Below are 25,291 nucleotides of genomic sequence, written 5' to 3' on the forward strand. Positions count from 1 at the left end.
TTGAGGCTAATAACGATTTATATAGCAAACTATAATGTGTAGCTACAATGATGAGCAGTTGTTACTATAAAGGTGACATGCAAATGTTAAAGTTCCAGAATTAAAAGAGAAATTCAATCCTTTCTGCAGCAGGGTTTGAGTCTGCAACACTTGTTTCCTTCCACAGAAAAATGGACTATCTGATCCTCGATGTGTCGCCAAGATGAACCAGCCCTTGAACCTGATGACCAAGCATTATACAAAGCTTTTGAATCTTGAATTGATAACCCATTATCACTAAGATCTAACAACTGCAACCGTTTAGATGTTCCGATGGCAACAGAAAGCCCTTGAATGAGGTTGCACTCTAGAGTTGAGTTTCTTTGGCACGATGCAGCAGTTTCTCCCTTTGTCTCGTCATCTTTGCTATCAGTGACTTCAAGCATATCGCAGTTGGTGTCAATTTCACCATCAGAAACTGCTTGGTTTGGCTGTAAGGATTCCGAACTCATGTTTGTTGGTTTGTCATATTTTATAACCAACTGTTTATCCATATCAGCATTATGAGCAAGATTGAGCTCCTCCAGAGATTCATTCTCTGTGAGGAAAACCAACTTAGCAATTAGAATATTAGATGTTGATAAAAAAAACATCAAAAATCATACTGGAATTGGTAATATAACCTGCCAGTGCCTGAACTATTTGAAGAATCCCAGCCATCCCCAGTTGACACTTGTTCAGGTTCAGAACTTTTAGACAACATTGAGGGTTCATAAGCAGTGATGCTAATGCATTGCCACCCTGTTTTCATAGCACCAGTCATATTCAACACAAAGTATTCTTAAATTCAAATTCAGGGTTTCTAGGCTGAAGAAAAGAATATATATAGCACAGAGCTGATCTGATACAAGACAAACCTCTTGCATAATGGGATTTCCTTGAAGATTCAACTCAAGAATGCCACTAATGAACATAACATTAGTGTTAAGTTCAGAAATGTAAGTACATGTTACTCCACAAAAAGACAAATCAAGTTTCAAAGGCTCCTCAATCGAACTTAATAACAAGTGAGTCAATCCAAGTGCTCCATCCTATAAATGGCATCAGAAGAGGAAGAAAATTAACTGATACACTCAAAGCAAACTAATATTAATGTAAAAAAACATGGTGACATGAAAACTGCTTACAGTTCCTATACCAGTGCCCTCAAGCATCAGTCGTGATAAACATGAGGTTTTAGCTAGGTGACAAAGGCCATCAACAACAGTCTTGTTTAGTTTTAAGCCATTTAGACTAAGTTCTGAAAACCTGGAGGAAAAAAAGGAACAAGCATGAAGCTTAGGTGTTTCTCCAATTAAAAGTACTTAAAGAAAGACGAGAAAAGTGTACTGTTTATTGTAAACCTCTTCAAAGTAGCAAGTTTGCCCAATAAAGAACTTATCGCATTCCCAGATACAGGATTGTTATGCCCTACCACAAACAGTGATGCTTAGAGAACTTCCCATAAACAAATAAGGAATTGAATTGAACTATTCATTGATTTGGTAAGCATACCAATAAAAAGTTGTGATAGTACAGAATCAGTATCTAGTGCATCAGCAACCTTTTGAACTGTTCTAGAAGTAATGGAGCACCTCTCTACATTCAAGCTATACAGGGCTAAAGATAAAAAGAGGCATAAGCTGATATACTAGAGCAAAACACAATTATTCCAAAGGAAATATGCCATTACTACATGTAACAGTTGGGATCGCAATTTACCTCTGCACTTTTCTATGATGGTTAAAAGATATGATCCACATGCATCAGTGAGACGATTACAAGAGATATTAAGCACTTCAAGTCGCGTGAACAGCACAGGGCACTCACAAATCTAATAATGAGGGAAATTTAAACATGTTAGGATGCCAAAAGGAGGTGTGGGCTAACTGCCACAAGAGAGAATAAGAAGTATATCTCTGAGGGGGGGAAAATAAGTTCTTGCAATATTTAAGAAAATTAAATATTTTCTTAAAAGAGTGTATTCAAATATATGGGATAATGTCACAAATGGTCCCAGCAGTTCATCATGCACCAACGTCGGGAAAAGAAAATTAAAAGAGTGTGTTCAAATATATGGGATAATGTCACAAATGGTCCCAGGAGTTCATCAAATGTTCCTTGTTACTTTAAGTCTATTTTGGTACTTCTACTTTAATTTTGTGTTAATTTCGGACCCATAATTAAAACTGTTAAAATTTTAAATGATATGGCTTTTCTTTCCTATGATAAGAGCAACGTGGGAAATATAAATGCCACGCCATATTTAAATGTCAGCATAACAATTTTGATTTTCTTTTCTAGTTTTCCCTTTCTTTCTTTCATTTCCCCCCTTCCTCCTGATTCTCCCTCTCATCTCAACATTTTCAGGCTTAATCTGTCCTACCAATGCCAAATTCGACCTCAAATAGATAATACGGAGAGATCAAGAGAGGAGAGAAAAGAAATAAAAGATTCTCATAAATAATTCCTTTTTATATTCTTTAAAAATTCGGGTATTTATCACATATTTAATCTGTGTATTTTTAAAAATATCTTTTTTAGAAAAAGTTCCACGTTAATGCACAATCTGATAATACAATTAGTGCATTGAAATTTTATTGAAGCAGATAACTGCATTGTAAAATATTTGATAAACTTCAAGTCATTTATGACATTATCACAATATATATTGAACCAATACAAGAAGAGGAACAATATCAAAGAAATGGTGTTTCTTTTCAAAAGAGTGAAAAGAAAATATGAAACTCTCAATTGCGGAGAAAATATGCTTATAACAGAGGCTACCTACCTGGAATAAAGCAGTTGAACCAAATCTATTGCAATGCAAGTCTAAAGTCAAATCACCATATGTTTGGTTCGATGATGAAAAAAACTGCTGGAGTTTCTCCATTGTTCCATTTCCTGGAATAGAACCATCAAATGGACCACTAAGTATATAAAAGAAACGCAGGTTTATTCATTTTAAGAAAAGCTAGGACTTCACATGATATTAACAACTTGTCATGTGAACAAAACTTCAAAACTATTTGGAAGATGGAACAGAAATGGGATATTATCACCTAACGCGTTGTGAGAAAGATCTAGCATTGCAACCCCTGTGTGTGTATGCAAGGCATTCAACAATGGAATTACTGATATATCTAGCAGTCCACAATCAGACGCGTTGACTTCATCCTCTATCTGGTAAACAGAGAGTAGAAAATAGAATAAAACCATTTAGGCTTCCCAGTGGTAATGTAACAGTCTTACCATGCAGCAGTTTCTTGAATAAGTAACATTACGAAATATAGCTCAGCAACAAACTACTGTTTAATCTTCATTCTTACCTCAGAAACATACAATTTTCTAAGCAACTTCATACTCGGTGTCTCGTGTAATTCTTTGCAGCTGTTAATATACAGCTTCACCAAGTGCTTTTGGACCCACCCTGTGAAGATTAATAAGATTTTACATCACTCGGAAAGAAGTTCAAATAAGGAAAAAGTTATACTGAGATTGTAATATTGAAAATAACATGCACAGATTAAGCTGGCTAACTATTTCTATTTGAAAATGTTCAAGAAGTCTATGGAATCATTCATCTTGAACGTTTGTTGACTGTAGAACATTAAGATCATAACTCAGCTAGGTGAAAATGGTATAAATGATCTTTATTCAGAAACATATCAAAGAAGGATGCCCAAGATTAACCATTTGATAGAGATTAACAATACAGGACTAAAAATCTAAAGGACTTTTCCACGCTAAAATGGTGGAATTCTATTCAGATAACTTGATTGAAACTACTTCACAGGAGATAGTGTTACCAATGTGACACAAACATGAATGAAACACACTTCAAAACTGAAATAATTATTTTATGCTTTAAAGGCAAAAGCATCATAATTCATACAACAGTAAATAAGGCTGCATGAACTATATGAAAAGATGAGATGAGGTCGTTGCTTCAGATGACAAAAACCAATTGCAATACATACCACTGGTCAGCACATCAACCGGAACCTTCCTCAGATGATTCTTAAGAGAATCAAAGTTTTCAAAGGATTCTAGAGGTCTTCCGCCACATTCCATGTTTTGAATGATAGGCAACAGACCTAATAAGACAATTAACTTAACAGTTAGCGATCTGGGAAGAATAGAACATAATTGAATAAGAGGAACAATGCATTGATTATGACCAATGATGAGTAGAGCGAAAAGAAGTAATGGTAGGTAGCAATCTCAAGAACATTTCAACCCCACACATACATACATATGTACATGCATGCATGCATACAACTAGAAACTTTATAACCAAAACAATGCTTGATAATAAGCAATAAGTGCATGTACTGTTATGGTGTTCTTAAGTACATCTCCAAACACAAACATTTCTTTACCTATGATTTTCAATACTAAGAAGAGTTATATGACTCCTCATTGGGACCATTTGGAGGGGCTTCAACCCTAAGCATTAAAGCCAGTTCTATTACATTTCACAGGCAAGCAACAACCAGCATATCATACAAGCCATAATCTCTGTAAAAGTACTGCTTCCTTCCTCCAAATAAACAAATACCGGAGAGAATGAGACAACAAATATTTGACTAGATTTTAGAGCTGGTGGTTTGTTCAATCTTGATTCTTGAAGCACTCTAATGTCCTTTCTTATTTTCAGTTACTGAAGAAACTTAAGGATTGCTAGTTTGCTACAGTTCTTCACCATACTTGCAACTGAACTGTAACAAGTAGCTTTGCCAATCTAGATACCTAATACTTTCTAACAAACTATTTGCTCACCCACCCAAAATTGTTAAAATAAGAAACTAGTAAATTTTGTCAATTAGACCCCACCTTTGGAACTCTTCTCTGCAGGAAGCTGCAAATAGTATAAACAAGCTAGTTCAACCTTCAAAGACTCAATGCATATATTTTCCCCATCCACAAATGAGCTCACTGACACATTTATTATGTTGTCATCTATTTTGAATGCTATGCAACCCTGCAATTAGTACAACAGAAAAAAATTAGCAGAGTAAGCAAACCACAGAATTCAAAAATGCATAAGACCATTAAGGCCAACTGTGCTTCACAACAATGCACATGAACAGTTACAGGTTTTAAGAACCAATTTTACATTAGATCATTGAAATTCAATTTTCCACACCCATTATTAGCTCTTTAGTTTAAGAAGTTAAATAATTAGCCAAGGATTTCAGAAGGAATGATCAAACACTTCATCTTTATTGACAAACAAATGACAGAAAACTGAATAGGCAATGCTAGCTACTCCTTTTTTACATTTTACACTTCCCCTAACAACGACAACAAATAAGTCAAAAGCAGACCAAAGTAAGCTATATATAAGAAAAATGGGAAATGCTTACATCAAACTCATTATCAGTAGCATGCAATTTATGATAAGGAGAATCATGTCCATGCAATAAGTTTTCAGAAGCATTGATGTCACATTTCAAAGTGCTATCAGCATAACTGGAACCAATAACGACATCAGCATCGCTCAGAGATCTGATAACTTTTCCATTTGAAACAGTTCTGGGGGATTTGTATGAACGGGTGCTTTCTTCAATATTGACGAGATTGCAGGACCTGCTGGGACTTCTGGAAGCAACAGGTAATGTATCCTGCAAACCGAAAGGATCAAGCAAATGTGCAACAACTTGACAAGGTTAACAATATTCTTTGGGGCTTCAGTTGCTTGTATACCTGTAATTTATTTTCAGAACTTGCTGAAATATTTTTCCTCGTAACTGCAGTCAGGTAAAAACTACATCTGAGTTATCACTTAAACTTTTAACAGGAACCCAATAAAATTCATATCTAAAATACACTAACATTCATCTGAAACAGCAACTTCAACTGAGCATTTATGCAATCTTCTTGCATCATCAAGTAAATCACCTTCATCATCTGAAAGGAATAGACGAACACGTTTATGTCTAACAACTGTTTTCTGATTACTTGTTGGTTTAGGCAAACCTTCCGGAAGAGTGTCATCCAGTTCCATAGAAATATTTTTATTTACTGTGTGAGCTGTTTTACTTTTGCATGATCTTTTTCGGGGTTTGATGAGTGAAATTAGAGGTAAATCATCATTTGACTCTCCACTAGCTGCTAAAGGCGTTGAACTTTTAGAACTGGAACTACACAAAGCCTCCAAGTATGTATTAGGCATGTCATCTGAGAAATGATCATCCCCTTCTGTGTCTGTTTCAGAGCAGAAATCTGTTGCAATGTATTTTGCATCAAGCTCCTCAACTTTTGACTGCTTCAATTTGTCAATTTCAAGTTGCAACCTCCTAAGAATGAAGCTTTCATCAGCAACAAAAAAACAATGTTGACAACATGAACCTATAGTCTGTTTCAGAGCAGAATCTGTTGCAATGTATTTTGCATCAAGCTCCTCAACTTTTGACTGCTTCAATTTGTCAATTTCAAGTTGCAACCTCCTAAGAATGAAGCTTTCATCAGCAACAAAAAAACAATGTTGACAACATCATGAACCTATATTGAACCCTCAAAATCTTAAAAGTCCAAACAAATTACCTTTAGAACATATTAACTTCAGTTTTACCAGTCATAAAAGTTAAATGCAAGCAGCTATCTTATCAGGACTCATGTAAACAAATTTACCTGGCCTCTTCAACATTATCAAATCTTATCATGTGGCTATAGTGCATATTCTCGAGTGCAGAAAGCTGAATGGAAGTAAGTTTAGCTTCAGCAGCAATCCTGCAGTAGCGACAACAAAACAAAATTAAACTTTCAAATGTAAAACACAAGGAGGTAACAAGGCTGAATTTAAAAAAAAATGACCTGGCATGCATGACACTGATTTGAAATATTCGACAATCAACACCTAAAGTTAATAGCCAAAGCATCAACAGCAAAGGAACAATAGTTGCATCCTTTGGTTGCACTAATAATATTTAGCATTTTTTAGATAACTTCCCACAGAAATGATCATCCCTTCTGTGTCTGTTTCAGAGCAGAAATCTGTTGCAATGTATTTGCATCAAGCTCCTCAACTTTGACTGCTTCAATTTGTCAATTTCAAGTTGCAACCTCCTAAGAATGAAGCTTTCATCAGCAACAAAAAAACAATGTTGACAACATCATGAACCTATATTGAACCCTCAAAATCTTAAAAGTCCAAACAAATTACCTTTAGAACATATTAACTTCAGTTTTACCAGTCATAAAAGTTAAATGCAAGCAGCTATCTTATCAGGACCCATGTAAACAAATTTACCTGGCCTCTTCAACATTATCAAATCTTATCATGTGGCTATAGTGCATATTCTCGAGTGCAGAAAGCTGAATGGAAGTAAGTTTAGCTTCAGCAGCAATCCTGCAGTAGCGACAACAAAACAAAATTAAACTTTCAAATGTAAAACACAAGGAGGTAACAAGGCTGAATTTAGAAAAAAAATGACCTGGCATGCATGACACTGATTTGAAATATTCGACAATCAACACCTAAAGTTAATAGCCAAAGCATCAACAGCAAAGGAACAATAGTTGCATCCTTTGGTTGCACTAATAATATTTAGCATTTTTTAGATAACTTCCCAACATGAAAGATGGTGCTCAGAAATGCAAGTTCACTCCAGGTGAGCAATCTCTAGCAAAAAGTATATGCAATTCCCGTTGTCAAAAGTCCATGATAAAAGACATAATCATGAACAAGGAATAGGCTACAAAACCCTACCCTAAATCAGGACAAATACTACATTTTGTAATTGGATTACCAAGGTCATTTACAACTTAAAAATGTAAATTACTTGTTACTTTTCAGCATAAAACAGATCATAAAACTAAATCAAGCTCACCTCCAGAATTCTGAATGGCTTAGATTATCAAGTTGAACAAATAAAAAATATAAAGAATAAAAAATCAATTATATATCAACAGATCATAAAACTAATATCAACTTCACCTCCAAATTTTTTATTGCCTTGTATCCTTCCCAACTTTTTTTGTACCATTTAATGGCTTTGCTGAAGTCCCTAAGCTTCTGATATGATTCTCCAACAACTAAAAATGCATCAGTAAGCTTTTCTTTGTCACATAGTTCACTTGCTATACGCTTCTTCCTTTTTGCAAATTCACGATGCTAAACATAAATTTTCAAAACATTAGCACAACGCTGTTGAATATGCAAGAAGATATTTGTAGCTGTTGCCTACTTTGAAATTCAAAGGCAACATAAAGATAATTCCGGAACATTTTACATCCAGCTAAGATATTAAAAATATTAAAATAAATAAATGAAAAGGTGCTGCCAGAAGCGTACGTGAAAATGTCACTTACTGGAAATTGGATCTTAAGATGAAAACTCTTAATACAATCCAATAATCAGCTTTGGCTCTGATGCTGAAAACTAACTGTTTTGTCCTTTAAAGCATATAAAATAACAATAAGGCAAAAGGTGGCATAGAGATGGCAAACAACCCCATCCATGCTATTTACTACATACAGCTATAAAAAGGAACATTGAAATAGGATCAATCAAACTCCCCAAAATCATTTCCATTTGCAGCATTTTAAGCATAGCAAGTGCGGAGAAAACATTTTTCAGCAAAAACAAGAAGGAAAAACAATGGCAGATCATTTGATTTTAAACCTTATTGATAGCAGAATGCATACCGAGAATTATGTGCAATCCTGTCCAGTTCACAGATTTCAGGGGATATAAAATAATAATGATGATGATTAGATGCTACCTCAAACCGTCTTTTGCAATAGTATGAAACTATGCTTGAAAAGAAACAAAAGCAAGGAAAATTCATGTGCCACGGGTACTAACCTTCAGCCATGCAAAGATCATGGCTGATTTCTCAATCAGACGATCAAGACTTGAATGCTGTTGAAGAAGAAACTTACGCTCATGAGGTGTTTCTTTCGCAATAACCATGTTTCTTTGCAGCTTCTTGAGAGTTTGTTCTTCATTTTTCATTTCATTCATTACATTTATAGCTTCCTTTACTGTCTGAATATTTTGATCAATTTGAGCTGCTAAAGCATCCTCATCTTCCATAGATTTTGCCAAATCAAATGCCTTCTGGTAGCAAAGCATTGCGTCATCATACTTTTGAACCCTATAATGCAACTCACCAAGATTAATGTACCCTTTTGCCTCTCCTTGGAGGTGCTCAATTCTCTTACAAATCATTATGTCGTTTTCAATATGTTCACGTGCTTTGTCCCACCTCCTCAACTCCATATAAGCATTTCCTAGATTGTGATGAAGCCTACTACGTGCATCATCATCCTCAATGACTTCCTCTTCATCACATATCTCCAAACCTTTAGTGAGAAATTTCAATGCTTCATCCAAGTTATCAAGGTCCACTTCAAGCATTCCTATATTATTATGGGCATCAATATACTCTTTGAGAAAAGAAGACTTATTATTAGGGGGGGTTTCCTTCAGAGTCTGAGCAAGCTTCATGGCAGACTTGAAATACTTTTTCGCATTCCGAATCGAGTAATGGTCATCATCAGATTTCAGAAACATTTCATGGTAAGTACGCCCAAGTTGTGTGCTGGCTCTTTGCTGTTCAACAAGATCATTGGCATCCTTGGCAAGTTCCAAATGCTTTTTCTGCAATAAAATAATAATTAGCCATCAATCATAAATACACAAACTAATTTTTAGTTTGTGGTTCCTAGGAGACAGACAAAGCTTTTAGAGACAAAGTGGGAGGAAATTCTCCTCAAACTCTCCAGATTAAAACCTAGTACATCCAAGTTAGAGTTTCGGTTCTAATTATTGGAGCATCCCTTGATAACAACAAACTGAATGCAAACTTATCTTTTTTGTCTAACATTTTTCCATCTAAAGAAGATAATGTGACTAGATCAATCGAAAATTTACATTGTGCTGCTAGTATCCCACCAACTAAACCACACAATTTACTTTATGTTTTCAGCACTTTCTCTCCACCAGGATAGATCACAGTCTAATTCATGCTCCAAAACTTAAATTCCCGTTAAAACTTTACCTAACCACAATTTGATTTCATATTCCACGGCTTCAAATCTCTCCAAAGTCCAAACCCCCATTTAAATTTCAGTAAATAAAAAATACCTGATGCATAGAAAACCAATTACCTCGGTAAAGTCAACAAGCCAACCCCGAAACCACTCTTCTCAACCGACCGGTCAACAAACCAACGAGAAAGGAGAGAAAAGGAAAGGAAACTACCTGATAAATCAAGGCGTCCTTGTAGTGTACCAACCTTAGATAAACTTCACCAAGGGACTGACAAGTGGGGAGCAACTGTTTTTCAGGCAAATACTTGTTCGAAATATCATAGTCGATTCGAAACCACTTGAGTGCCTCCACATACTCTCCTCTATTCTTCAGAATATCTCCGATTACATTTGCCCACCTCGCTTCTTCCTGTCGATTCCCTTCCTCTTTGGCACTCCTGTATGCACGCCTCGCCTTGTTTATCTGTACATCCTCTCCGCGAGCCATCTCAGATGCTGATTGGTGATCTTCGTCCGGAAACTGGTTATGTTAGTGGTGTTTGTCCATGCCAAATAAAAGGGGAACGATGAATTTGGGGAATGTTCTGTTTTTTCGAATAATTTTAGGAGCCAAAAATTCGATCTCCCGCCAAAACCTGTTTATGGGCCAGGCCCAAATCCGAGGCCATGTTTTTTAAGTATTAGTAATAATATTAGATAATTTGATTGAGTTTATTTCGGTTAATTTGATTTTTTATATTAAATCAATTTATCATTAAGTTAATTTTATTGATAAGTTAGTTACTAGTTATTAAAATTCATAATTAAATTTATTGATTTAATATATGTTATTTTTATTTATTTTAAATAATTTATTTGAAAATTAGTCGATTGATTAATATAATTGAACATTTCGATCCATGTTAATTTGGATTGATTCAACCAATGATGACTATAAAAGTTGATTGTTAATATTACAAAAATCAGATCAAAAGTTAAATTAATTAAATTTTTTATTTTTGATTCAATTTTTTTATTTGTTTGTGTTACGATTCAATATTAAATTAATACATATAGATAGAACTCTTGTCAACAAATATGTTTCATTATGAGTAAAAACTAAAATAATAGAGAAAACTGCTAAACTAAAATGATAGCAACTACTAAAGCGTTCCCTTGCCCCCCAAGCGATCGTTCCATTATTAATTGTAAAAGAAAATAATAATAGCGGTGTTTTTCAAAGGAGATAAAGTTGCAGTATGCAGTAAAGAAGAAGGGTTCTTGGGTTCATACTATGAAGCCACAGCGTTATCCCCACATAAGAGCCATTAATGGCGGCCAGAATGAAAATACAAGTGCAAAAGATCGAATCCAGGAAAGCTGTGATCCGGTGACAGTGATGAAAAGAGACACGCATGGGGGATTTAGAACAGGATTTGAAGGGGAAAACTAAACCAGAAATAAGAGTTTGTTGAAGAACGTGAGATGAAGATTGAAGTGGGTCTAAATTGTGTGTGTATATACATTTGAAAGGTCTAAATTGTGTATTATATAAATATAAACATTTACAACTAAATCTGCAACACTTTTCATTGTAAGAGAAGTTGCTCCTTCAGGTGGAATTATATATTGACGCTCTTTACTTTTATTGAAAATTATATGTTCCGTCGTCGGAATGCAAATCCGGAAGGAAAACGATCACGCACACTGCAATGAGGCCTAACGAAAAATGGGGGCAGGTGTGGAGATGATTCTAATATCCAAACAAGTACTCCATGACTTTGTTACCTAATGATTTTGCGGGGCTTGCCAAAGGACCTCCCGACTGTCGCGCATTGTCATTGCCATTTTGAAGATGGTATGGGCGGGGTGGCCGGAAGTTGTTCAGCTCTGATGTTCTACTTGATGTTGAGGGAAGTCATGAAATCCTGATTATTCAATCTTTCATTTAAAGCCTCGCGTTGCATCGGATCCACCGGCTTCACACCAACAATTAGTACACCATTTATTTGCATAATTGCATCCCATTCTTGCCAAGTGCCCTCAGAGCATCGGATCGTTTCTACACCAGATGGAAAGCAGTCATTGCAATGCATTAGTTTTAACATCAAAAAAATATGATTTCATCATGAAACTATATTATATCATACATCTCCTTTCAGTTCAGCTAATCCAACAGAAGTCAAGACTTTCCCATACGACAGGGCATATATCACAGAAGATACACGGAAAAAGAAACCAGTCCTCAGCCTCAAAATGGATAACACAAGACAAGATTTCAATAACCCACACTCTAGAAGCTAAACAAAACATATGAATGCAATTGAAAGATCACAGCCCATCTGTTGACAAACAATTTTTATCAAGTTCGGGTTTCAGAAAAAAGTTCATTAAAAATATTCAGCTTATAACTAGAGACCGACTTGAACGTGTAAGAAAATGTACGTTTATTATTCAACTAATGTTTTATAACTCATAGATGTTACCATGTCATGGTTATAAAAGATCAATCTATTTTTTATATAATTTTTTCAGCAAGCAACTTTTATATTTATCTCTGAAACTGGTTACCTTCTTCTTAGACAAATACAGAAAACAGCATGAACTGCAAAAAAGGAATCAAAAGAGAGATAACCAGGGCACATACTACTCATCACAAAAGAATATTACAGATATCACTAATACTCATCACTATAGAACATTACTGATAACACGGAAGAACTAAATAGCAGATAGAAATCAGGATGGGATAGGGAGAGAAGATTCACCGAATAAAGAATGCGCATCCAGTTAGCATCCCTTGGATCAGGAGCATGTTTCAATATCACACCACACTTTTCAAATTCTAGTAAAACTAGATTTGTATCATCTAGAGAGAATCTAGAAAGAAAGCAAATAGTGAAGTCATAGGTCATGCATACATATAACAGAAAAACACCATGACATTAACCCAAACATTTAGGTTCCACACTCTAATTAACAAAAACTGACAAACATTGAAATGGATATAATCGCCAAGAATGAAAAAGTTAAAATTACAGCTGAGATATTAGAAGGTTATAGATTGTAGATAGACAGTATCAGACAAAAGATATAAAAGGTTACAGGCTGCATTATCGCACATAAAGAAACCAAGAAAGAAGTTTCTGTATTTTGAACATATTAAACGAAACCATATTAGCAATTATTTAAAACATTTAAGCAGATAACAACCAAATTTTGGAGAATTAAATAAGGATAAAATGGGACTGCAGATAATGATCGATGAAGTAATAAAAGCAGAAGTTACTCAAGAAAAATGAGGCCACATTACAGATAAATCACAACTGATTGCTAGTAGACAACTAGACAATATGTCAACTATTAAGTAGAGCATGAAAGCATGGAGCATTCCAATAGACAGTAACCCAATCTTCCTCATCTAGATTTTCAGCAGGTACAGAATTATTCTGTATCTCTGGCATGGCAACTTGCCTCTGGCGGAAGTGTGATCAAAGAACCAGGCTGAACCATGCCCACAACAGGAGAGCCCTTTCCCTTGTCATCCTGCTCACTGCCACTTGCCTTGGGTGACCACCAACTCAAGCTCGCTGCACCCTGCTGACTCTGATGTCCGTTAAGTACAGCTAATAAAGTGCTGGCCCCTGATTTGCTCTTTGCAGGCATAGAGAAGTCACTTCCAGAGCTTTGGACCGGAGTTCTTGGATCTGACTTGATTTCAGTAGAAATAGGATAATCCAATCCCCTGGATTCAGGCGAAAAATCTGCACGGTCCTCCAAGGTGTACATAGGAGGAGGTGGAAGATTCGAGCCACCGGAATTCTCTCGCCTTAAAGCCGAGACTGCTGCTGCTTGACCTGGACTAAAGAATTTCCCTTGCCTGGAAGAGACCGGTGATGCCAAGTCTTGGAAAAACAACGATTGTCTCCCCGATTTCGGAGTTCTATTAATCACAGTGCTCATTTCTTTCCAAGAAATGAAAACGTGATAAAGATTCCTATATACATAATTACAAATCATATCATTAGCTTTATCAAAACCGGACGGGTAACTTATCTAACCTATGCACCATTAAATTTCAATAAGCTAAAAAAACCCAACAATTTTAAGATAACCAACAGAATGACTATCAACAAATGATAACTTTAACAGCTTCCAGTTCCACCCATATTGTTTCCCGAATAATCAAAGGAACGAAACACACATATATATATATATATATGCACACTACATATGCCCACTAAGCTATACAATACTCTGAAGGAGAAGCTGGAAATCCTGCTACGACGGTACTCCACAAATTGCTCAGTTACTAACCTGCTAACGGAAAACATCCGAAGGCTGAGCTTACAAAGCCCAACAGTATAATCGCTAATCTAGAGCAGAATTATGAGTTACATAAACATAAGAATGCTAAAGACATGGTACTAAGCAGTAGGTACATGCATGATCTTGATCAAGTGCTACCTACTTAGGGTTTAAATGTTCTATCACTGGTGTGGGCGTGTGAGTCTCACGCTTCCCTTAATCCTATGTTAAGGGCCTCGCCATGAGTATACCACTAAAGGGTCTCTAACACTAATGATTGTAACTGATACGCATTATTTGAATGCGATATTGATTCTACTATGCATTATCTGAATGCAATACTAACTCTACTATGCATTATATGAATGACATACTGACTAATATATGGTCTCACATAGCCATCAAATACTAATTAACAAAGGGAACCCGATGTCACATAGCATCGATATAATTCCCACTAGTTGTTGAATGGTATTTTGATCCTCACATAGCCATCATGTAGATCATTGAGCGGGAACCCAATGTCACATAGAAATCAATAATTCCCACTCTATTGAAGCATTGGCTCGGTCTCAAACTGTCATCAAGCTAAACTTTAAGGATTCTATTGTACTGGACTGATGCGATTATACATACATACCTAAGGCCTAAAGGCCACACAACACTGACATTAACCCACTCCTCGTGAGTGTTCGAGTATCGGGCCCTAGTTAGCTCCTAAAGCGCCTCACGCACTGACAATGCCCCACTAGGGCAACTAAGGTAATCTGACTATACCCTAGTATAACTCAACACTAAAGTGAGGTTAACCCCTCACTAGTTGTTATTTCGCTCGTTCTCTCATCTACAACGTTATGTGAAGGTTTATTAGTCTATTATTATTGTTAATTATTAAATTGTTCTATTATGGTCATTCGTTGCTTAAAGGTTTTTTAGTTATTTCTGTCTCTATAGAAGTCTCTACGCGTTTTATGAGTTCACGACGATTACTATGATGATTGTTTGATGTATGTAACAATGGTTGACCCAAGAACTGGCTCGGGTTTCAAGATTAGGTAGCGACTGCCAAATCCCTCCTACTACACTTTCTCTCAATTCACCCTCGAATTAGAGGGACAACTGTATGTTCACCATTCACTGACATTCTTACTATACACAACTTAATTATTTTGTAATATGTTTATCTCATCATATCACTCGCCAATACATCCTCTATAATGATCTTTGATCCTAGATACTCGCTACGTGCTCGGATGGAAGTACTTGGGCGTATAACGCTTGTTATGGTTACTCTGGTGTTAACCCACTCATACGAGTGTCTCTAGCCTCTTTTGGCCATTTATGTCCCCCACAGACTATGTTATATCATTACGGGTCATCTTTAGCTCGTACGGGCCTTAACCGGGTCGAATATAATCATCCAAGATGGATAATATCGATACCCTAGGGTCAAATATCGATACCCCTATAAGTATCGGTATAAAAAATAGCTTCAAAGTTTTGAAAAATGACCTAGTATCGATACCAGACACCCTCAATATCGATATTGTAGGGGCAGTATTGATACTCTCCTCAACAGTATCAGTATGCCCCTTTAAAAACCCTAATTTTTACCCCAAATCAACCAATATCATATTATTCATCCTAATATCGAAACTCAAACCCATAAATGGTTTAAGTTTGGGAAGTACATGAAAATCACCTTAAAGGCCATAGCATGGTTTCTAAACATGTTCTAAAGCTTTAGGGGGTTACTTAGGGTCATAAAGTTACATAAAAACGTCTTCTTTACATCAAATTTGTCATCTAACTATAAATTAAAGTATAAATCCTAAAATGCTTAAATATTCAAATCATAGAAAATCTTATGTTTAAATACTCAAATCCTATAAAATGTTAATGTTTAAGTAAGTCTTAACACCATAAAGGATTAAAAATACACTACTTTGAGGTTAGGATCCCAAAACTGAAGCTTTTTGATTAGGCAAACTCATCTTCTTGGTGATTTGGATGAAAACCCCTACTTTTCTCTAGCTATGAATTAAATTAAGACTTGATTCATTTAAAAGATGTTGAAAGAATTATGAACGAATTTGAAGCATGAAAAAGGCTTACGATCTTACCTTTGTGCTATGGAAATTTTAAAAGAAAATGAGAGAAGGAAAATGAGATAGGAAGAAGAAATGAAAAGAATATGAAGATGAAGAGAAATAAAAATCTTCATCTTTTTTTCTTGAAAAAAAGATAAATTGCACATTTTGTCATCCCACAACTTCCATTATTCAAAAATATCCCTTTTGGTTAATTGGGTATAATTTCAACCCAATTAAGCTCAAATACTTAAATTATTAAATCCACGAGGCACCATTTACCTCTTGGGTAGACCCGAAACCACTAGCTCAAAGTTGTAGGTGTTACAACTCTCCCTTTTTTAAAGGAAATTTCATCCTCAAAATTACTTGGATTAGAAATCAACTTACTCTGGTCATCTTGACGCTAAATACTTAAAATATTCCATATGGAAAACGCTACTCCATGATTCATTGTTATCGTTGAACCCTTCACTGGTTAACTCCACTCAATCGAGTTAGTAACTACACCATCTTATAAACCTCTTGACTTACTAGACTTGAGTAACTCGATCAACTACAATATGAGATCTTACAAACACTTTCTATACACGGTCTTGATGTCAACTACTGAAGATCTGATAACAATTCTTAACTTCCTATCACTGGTCTCTATACTTCTGTCGCGTAACTATGATTCAATACTCAACCACGCTATTTGACTTTACCTTGCGACTTACATATGTTTTACTCGCCTGATCAAGCACTAAGGTGCTCACAATTGAAAGTCGACCACATGCTGAGCGAAACTGGCAACATCTGGATCTTATGGAGAGCACATCTCAAAGCGAAGATTTCACACAATTGTATTATGACTTAGGGATTCTGAGACTCTATGTTTTACACTTGCTATCAATTTCTATCACTAAGTTATTCGACGACGGATAATATTAATCAAACAACGCTTAATGTGTTTGATCTTATTTGGTTTGAAGTACTAAAATTTGCGTTACTACGTGACTGCATATTGCTATGTGTTGAATATAGCTCGTACTCATATACCAACACAAAGACACCACTGACGAGGCTTAACTTACTTAGCTGATTTACTCATTATTCATGCAAGAATGTACAATGGTGATACCGGAGGGTTCACTGCACCTCGTAACTTGTAACTCATTAACTTACCTATAGTACTCTTAGTACCTATGGTGAAATTCCAGAACTACTGCATCAGAATGTACATTGGCTAACTTACTCATCACGAGTACTTGAGGCATCTGTGCCCAATTACAAACTGAAGTGCCTTGGCACTTGTTGAGATACATTTTGAGGTTTTTGACAACAAGGTGATCGCTATGGGCAAGAGTATGGGTATTCTTAACACTTTTAACACTTGATAACTACGCAAAAGACTATATTTTAGGTCTTTTTACTTAATTTATTGTTTGTCAAAATTCGTTTTCATAGCATTTTAGTTGCATTTAGGACATTTCATGTATGTGGTGGATAAGTTTTGCCTCGACTAGTTTTTTCTTTAAAATTGATTCTGCTGATGAGAAGAGTTATGTGTTGGTTTTGATGATACATGTGATAGGAAATGATCAAGGAGGAAAATATTTGTGAAGACACATTTTGTATGAGGGCAAAAGGAACTAAAGATGATGACAATGAGGAATTTTTCTCCACAACAAGTTTTATCTTGCTAGTCTGACGCAGTACGAGACAAAATTGTTGATCTCGTGTGGCCAACTATCCAATGCACCTCACGTGAGCCTCTGCCCATGCCAATGATTCAGGTTCACTACCAGCTGCCATAATATTCATGAAATGGGCATGAATTCAAGGGTAGTTGGGGAAATTTAAAGGGCACTAAACCCTATAAATTCACCACTCTAAATATCATATTATGCCTACCATTTAGAAGATCTCCACTATCACTTACCTAAAAATCTTTGAAAAAGGCAAATACAACAACTTCTCCACCATTCCTCTCTCCTCCTTCCTTGGTGTCCTCTATAGTCGGGCTTCGCAGTGTAGCGGCTAGGCCCTCGAGAGAGGCTAACGCGCTGGAGCAATCATGGTGATGGTGTAATGTCATGACAACAACTCTGTTGTTGGGAGTTTTCTTCTCCTTGTTCTTCATTTCTTATCTTTTAAGGGCTTGTACTTAATGAATATTATGGGTTGATTTAGCCATACCATGAACTGTTTTATTTGGTGTTGGAGATGTTTGGATGATATTTTATTTTATGTTTAATAGATGATTAAGTATATTTATATTTATTGTTGTTTGGTTCACTGTTTTAATCTTATGCCATAGCATTGTAAGAGCTTTTGAGATATTGACTGGTGCATTGACATGATATTCCTAGTCTTTTTAAGAGTTGTTGAGATATAATCATTTTTCTAAGAGTTGATACCTAATATCAAGAGAGTTAGGTTAGATCTACGTGAAAAAGATAATTAATCTGGGATGGTGAGGTTCTAATCTGCCTTAGAGATAAGGATAAGGTTTTAATCGACTAAAAGGGATAATACTTAATCGATAGGCTAGGGTCACATTTTACGCTGAGATGTATTGCAGTGGCAATAGTTTTATCAGGTTTTTACTAGAGATAGCCTAGGAACACTTTTAGTAAATCATGTCGGGCAACATAGACATAGTGTACTTAGATCATCCAAGGCATGCAATAATTTACCGTCATAGCAAATCCAACCCAAGTGCTTCATTAGAAGTCTAATTGTGTGAGGTTGTTAGTCTATATTCAGAACTCAAACATTTTAAGCCTTAGCAACTTTTATTTATTTACTCTTACAATTAATGTTTGCCTTAGCAATTTTTATTTGTATACTCTTGCATATTTTTCTTGCCACAACAAAAATTATACTCATTTCACTTCACACAATTCTTGCCTCAACAAACTTTTTCCATCTGCTCATACCATCTACCATAGCACATTTCCTCATTTGTTTATATCATTAGATTTAGGCATTATGGATTAGTTAGTGGCACATTTTCCTAGTTGTAGCAATCTTTAAAGAATTCCCCTAATCCATGTGGAGACGATACTCACTCACTATTGTATTAGTTGCATCGATTGTGTATACTTACACATATTTTCGTGCCAAAACACACACATTTACACACGATCAACATTCTTATATAGATTTCTACCTCCAAGACTAAAACTATAATTACTAATTATCTATGAGTCGATCACACAAACCCTCTACTGATGATATAAAGACGTTATTATAGTCTCGTATCTAACTCTAATTACCCACATAAATATCCCCTTAGGGAATATACAAGAGTGAAGGATTATATGGCTAAACATTTCTTAGAATTGACATTCAACTCTGCAAGAAACAACCACTCATACTCATAAGGTCCTCAAACATCTCTGAACTTACAACTTTAAAATCAAGGTAACACTTGTTTAATAACTTTCCTTAGGTCGACTACTGAGCTCAACATAAGTCTTTAAAGAATATCTAAGGTCATCTTGGTCTATTATACTATGGTCTACTTACTACCCACTTGGATCCTTACTCTTGGACCCTCTGCATGAGTACGCTTCCTACTTTGATCACTGGACACCTTAAAAGAATGCATGCACTTGTGGCTACTAATGGAATACAAAAAATTGAGGTAGCTAAAAACATATATGGCATCTCATCTGTGACATCAACGTCTTGACCTTGCCTCTCTATGAACTGACAAGTTGACTCATATAAGGTCGGATTGGGAACAAGTCGATTTGTTTCCCACTCTCTCTCGTCTGAGCGTAAAACTAACACCTCTCTATGCAAGCTCTCTACTAAGTTGAACTGCTAGACCCACTCCCTCAGGTCGAGCTTAGACATCGTTGCCTAAACCAGGGCAATCCCTCACCATATAAAACAATGACCTACATCTATAACACTTTATAGAGAGCTTAAAGCATATTCTTTGATATTTTTTCAACAATGCTCACTGTAACACCCCCAACCCATATCCAACCCGGATACGAGTCCGAAGTGTCACATTGACTTTTCAAACCTTGACTCTTAAGAAAAATCCCGGGAAATTTAAAACTTTATTTAAAACAAAATACAGACTTTATCAGAGTGCTCGTACTTAATGACTTATTACATGCCAACACTTTATACATAACCAAATACATACTTTGTCAAATATTTCTGATCTGATCTTTTGGTAAGGAAAACTGACCTGTCTTGCTCCGCATTACTCTTTACTCTTTTCGAAACCTACGTGTGAAACAATCACACGCTAAGTCGAAGACTTAGTGAGGCATAACAACTTATAATGCACTTTATAACATATACCGATACATGCATGTTCTGTTCTATCATGTTATAGCAATTCCATGCATTTTTCATATCATATAAAATCATATCAGATTAATTACAGTAAATACATACATACACATAATTCATCATTAACAGTTTATCATGTAATCACATACTTTGTCAATCAAACACTATACACACACAACATCATCATTTCTATAGCATTTATCATACCACTAACATATATTTGTTCATATCTCTGGATTAGCCCATGTACATATGTGAGAACTATCGATATGTGAGTCTATAGAGGTTGTGCACTGATGCTGTCACCACAGCTCGTATAATTGCACCGAGTGCCGCGTAGAATTGCACCGTAGTGCCATATATGATGTCCATAAGGACCATATAGAATTCCTTGAGAATCATATACATATGCTAAGGATCATATATGTGTCTTTCCAGACTTCACATGTTCCAAAGAATATACATATGTCCCGAAGGACCGCGTAGAATTGCACCGTAGTGCCATATAATGATGTCCATAAGGACCACAGAATTCCTTAAGAATCATATACATATGCTAGGGATCATATATGTGTCTTTCCAGACTTCACACATGTTCAAAAGAATATACATATGTCCCGAAGGACCGCGTAGACCCTCGACTCTTGGCATGCCAACTATACCCCTAGCTCTCATGACACATAACATGGGCGTTATCATTTATTTCATTTCAAATATTCACATAAACTTGTAATTCACTTTCACATATCACGTATCACATAGCTTCTTTTCATATTATCACATAGTCACGTAGTTCACTTACACGTAGATCATTTCCATATAATTCACATGTCACATATATGTTTTCATATAATTTCTATCATTTCTCACCCAATCACCTTTATTCATATAACCATACTTATCATATCTTGTTCACATAAGATCATATACTTCATATAATATAGAAACACCTAGAACACTTTCACGTAGCTTATAGTCATAGGTCTTATCTCATACATATACTTGTTTTCACATATATATTTCATATCATTTCTTATACCATCACATATTTCATTTAACATACATAACATATTATGTAACATTATAATATAAATACCTATAAGTCATATCACTTAGAGCACATATATATTTATAGTCACATTGCTTATATCTTAATCTTATGCCTTGTCTTAGACATATATATTCACATGTTCAGGTAATCCACCATTTCATCACATAATTATGTATTCATATAACTCATTTCATTTCATTTCATATTTATCTATATATATATATCCTCAAGATTTATCCTAATATAAATCATATAGCACTCTTATAATTCATATTCATATTCATCTAGGGCAGACTTATAAACATATCTCACTTATTATTTATTTATATATATAATCTAATCTGTTTACTTAATTCAATTTCATATAACTCCTATAATCTTCTCATATAACTTCATAAATTTCTATCATACAACCCATGTGTTATAGTTTTATTTAAACATATGAATCTTTCCCATCTAGCTTATCTTATATGTTCATCTTATCATTTATGTTCAAATCTCCTAGTTAGTGTACTATTCTCACTTCATCCTATAGATCAATATTATCCAGCTTATTTCACTTATCATATAATAATAATTATATTTTACTATGATCACATAGTTTATATCTCATATAATTCATAACCTTTCTTATGTAATTACTTATACTTTATCATCTAACACATAAAAGAACAGATCAATCCATATAATCAAGCATACATACATGCATATTCAACTCATGCCTTTAATCATGCATTCATGTGTAACACTTCAGGAAATAGACTCATCGCAAGTCTTATTCCCATCGCACATCATATACTATTAAATATGCACTCACCTGGTCTCACTAGTCAATTCCAATCTCTTATCTTTCCCTTGATCGATCTTACTTGCCAAACGTTCCGGAATTGCTTTATGCGTAGAATCTACATAAATGTACATTTCGAGGCAATCATTAGATACCTACACCTTGTAATTGGATACTAGCAACTTAAACGAACTTATTAAACCCATATTCCCAATTTCCTTTAGGGGGAATCGGTTCCCTACTATGGGGGTATCGATTCCCTAATGAAATTCTGGAAATGTTGTTCGTTTGAAGGGGTATCGGTTCCCCTTGAATGGGTACCGATTCCCCTTGCCCATAAATCATATTTTCAACCCGAAAATTACTTCATTTCCACTCAAACACTTCATATATCATCCCCTTTTCATTCTTAACTCTAGTACACATACTTAAACCAATCTATATTCATTATTTCATCTTAAACCTAAAAATCCTATCTTCCATATGAGATTCAAAATCATACCAATTTTCAATGTGTTCAAATTCCAATTCTAACACTTCATACTTCTTAATTAGATTGATGACAAGTCAAATTCATCCATAAAACTTCAACAACCATACCATATCAAAATTTCATCTTAAAACTCATATTGCAAATTCCTTCATAATTCCTTTATCTTATTGTTTAAATCCCATATAAGCTTTCCTTAAGCTTATTTAATACCCAAAGAATCAAAACTAAGCTTAAAACTCCAGAATTAACCAACTAAAATTAAAACTTACCTTTGCCTTGCTCTCCCACGTATGAAGAAGAAGAAAGGAGCAGAGAACTCTGGATACTTCTCAAATTTCCCACGTTTATATTACCTTAAAAAAATTATAAAAATCTTTCTGATAAAATGACCATAATACCCTTAATTTCCTTTAATAATTACCAAATAACCTTCAATATATATTCAAATAATCATTGAATTCTTTCATTCTTCTACTTTAGTCACCAAATTCTGAAACTTTACAATTTGGTCACTAACCCGATATTGCGGATGTTACACTCACACTTTAGATATTTCACAACCCTGTCTAAGCCTCTAGAGCTCGCATGAAGTTGGTGTCTCCTACGAGACCCTAAATTTAACCTCTAATTAAACTGAAGTCACAAGGCTGACATCACTCTCCTTTGCTCGTGTGAACCTCTGGCCCTCTTTACCACTAACTATGGTAGGTCCACAGTCATACTAGTCCTCATACTTGGGTCGTCTGATTCACCCAATAAACTTTTCTTCATACTTTGCCCCCTCTCCACATCCTTAGCCTACGGTGTAAACTCTAAAAATACCCTAGGCGAATTTACAGCCAACTGCTAATGGATATCACTATGAAGTCCCTCAAGGAACCTCTTGCACCTTAAGGACTCTATCGCAACTAGCTTTAGAGCATAACGACTCGATTGCAGAAAATTTGTCTCATACTACTACTTCGAGTGATCCCCCTAAACTATCTGAGAGAACTGCATCCTCAACAGATCTATATATGCCTCACTGATATATTTTCCTTTGAACTCACTAAAGAACTAATCCCATGTAGGCACCTTTGGCTGTAGAGCCATCTCTATAGTCTTCCACCAATCTATAACATCACCCTTGTGCAAAACGGTGATACACTTTAACTTCCCTCTAGGTAGAGGGTAAGGTGAAGCTGTCTCGAAGTTTTCATGGTCTCTCTCAACCACTGATTGGTTAAAATCGGGTCATCGTCACCTGATCCATAAAAGTTAACTATCTTGTACCTCGTCAACCTCTCTACTAGAAACTCTATCATACTCTAGGTAACTGGCTGGACAGTCTGTGCTATATGAATGTCGTCCACTATCTCACTGAGAGTGTAAGTCATTATTTTGAAGGTTGCATCAGCGACACATGCATATAACGAAACCCTCTACCCTAGGCATAAACTCCTAACTGAAAGTGTCAGGATAAAAGGCTCAGTTCCCTATTCGATCATCGAGACCTCGCTTGTAACTTTCGGCCATCAAATTTTTCTACAACACAAGTTAAGAAAGAAAACACCATCAGGATTATAGACTTACACAAGTACTTTAAGTACTCAAAGGCATGTATTCACCGATACCTTACTAAAATTGACCATTGATTCATAGGACCGACTCAACATGACACTCTGATACCACTAAATGAAACACTCTAAACCTAAATGGGCCTAAAGTGTCACATTTGGCTGCCAAAGCAACCCCTAATTTTTTTAAACTTTTTTATTTTGTTTTCAAACATTCTGAATGATATCATAATAAATATAAATAACATTTATGAAACATTTTATAAACTGGAGCTCCATGACACATAATTTAAATCAAAATAATACAAACTCTGTTTCATAAATCTGAATGTATAAATAAGGTCCTATGAATACATATGTCCACTAAGTTACGGTACAATACTCTGAAGTAGATATTGTTTTTTTCCTTCATGTTTGATGCTCGGAGCTGTTGGTGATTCATTTATGTACATTGTTGATTTACTTGTTCATTCTTTTGCTTGTCAGACTATCACTAGATGATTATTATTATATTTTAATTATAATTATCATAACTATATTTATTCAATCTGTAATTGACAAAACATTGTTAATACAATTTTGATAAATAAATATATCCTATTATATAAAAATTGTCCACTTTCTACCGATTGGTCTGCACTCTGTACAGTGAAGTGGAAGACTCGTTTAACAGTGGAGAAGCCAATGCCCAATAACGACGAGCCA

At 35.3% G+C, this 25,291-nt stretch overlaps 1 protein-coding gene and 1 pseudogene across 1 annotated transcript; both read right to left on the reverse strand.

Annotated features, from left to right (window-relative positions):
- Position 1: 1 nt before the first annotated feature.
- Positions 2-10,570, reverse strand: LOC120169878 (protein TONSOKU-like). The gene is made up of 20 exons (XM_039177955.1): positions 10,232-10,570; positions 8,831-9,628; positions 7,961-8,137; positions 7,590-7,645; positions 7,274-7,372; positions 5,857-6,320; positions 5,728-5,771; positions 5,388-5,645; positions 4,855-5,002; positions 3,999-4,115; positions 3,348-3,448; positions 3,081-3,201; positions 2,810-2,922; positions 1,741-1,852; positions 1,534-1,638; positions 1,383-1,449; positions 1,167-1,287; positions 897-1,070; positions 663-780; positions 2-577 (listed from the first exon to the last, which is right to left on the reverse strand). The coding sequence occupies exons 1-20, from the start codon at positions 10,505-10,507 to the stop codon at positions 114-116; spliced, it is 3,933 nt and encodes a 1,310-aa protein (XP_039033886.1). The 5' UTR covers positions 10,508-10,570; the 3' UTR covers positions 2-113.
- A 1,050-nt stretch (positions 10,571-11,620) lies between these two features.
- LOC120169488 lies at positions 11,621-14,055 on the reverse strand (annotated as a pseudogene).
- Between the last annotated feature and the right edge of the window lie 11,236 nt (positions 14,056-25,291).

This window comes from Hibiscus syriacus, unplaced genomic scaffold (genome assembly GCF_006381635.1).
Source record: "Hibiscus syriacus cultivar Baekdansim isolate YM2019G1 unplaced genomic scaffold, ASM638163v2 tig00111769_pilon, whole genome shotgun sequence".
NCBI lineage: Eukaryota > Viridiplantae > Streptophyta > Magnoliopsida > Malvales > Malvaceae > Hibiscus > Hibiscus syriacus.

Excerpts from the sequence above, each read along its gene's own strand:
- LOC120169878 (XM_039177955.1), bottom strand. The coding sequence starts at position 10,507 with ATGGCTCGCGGAGAGGATGTACAGATAAACAAGGCGAGGCGTGCATAC. Across the intron at positions 5,772-5,856 it reads AGTTGCTGTTTCAGATGAAT|TTACGAGGAAAAATATTTCA; the intron begins GTTAGTGTATTT and ends ACCTGACTGCAG. Across the intron at positions 1,071-1,166 it reads AGGGCACTGGTATAGGAACT|GATGGAGCACTTGGATTGAC; the intron begins GTAAGCAGTTTT and ends TGCCATTTATAG.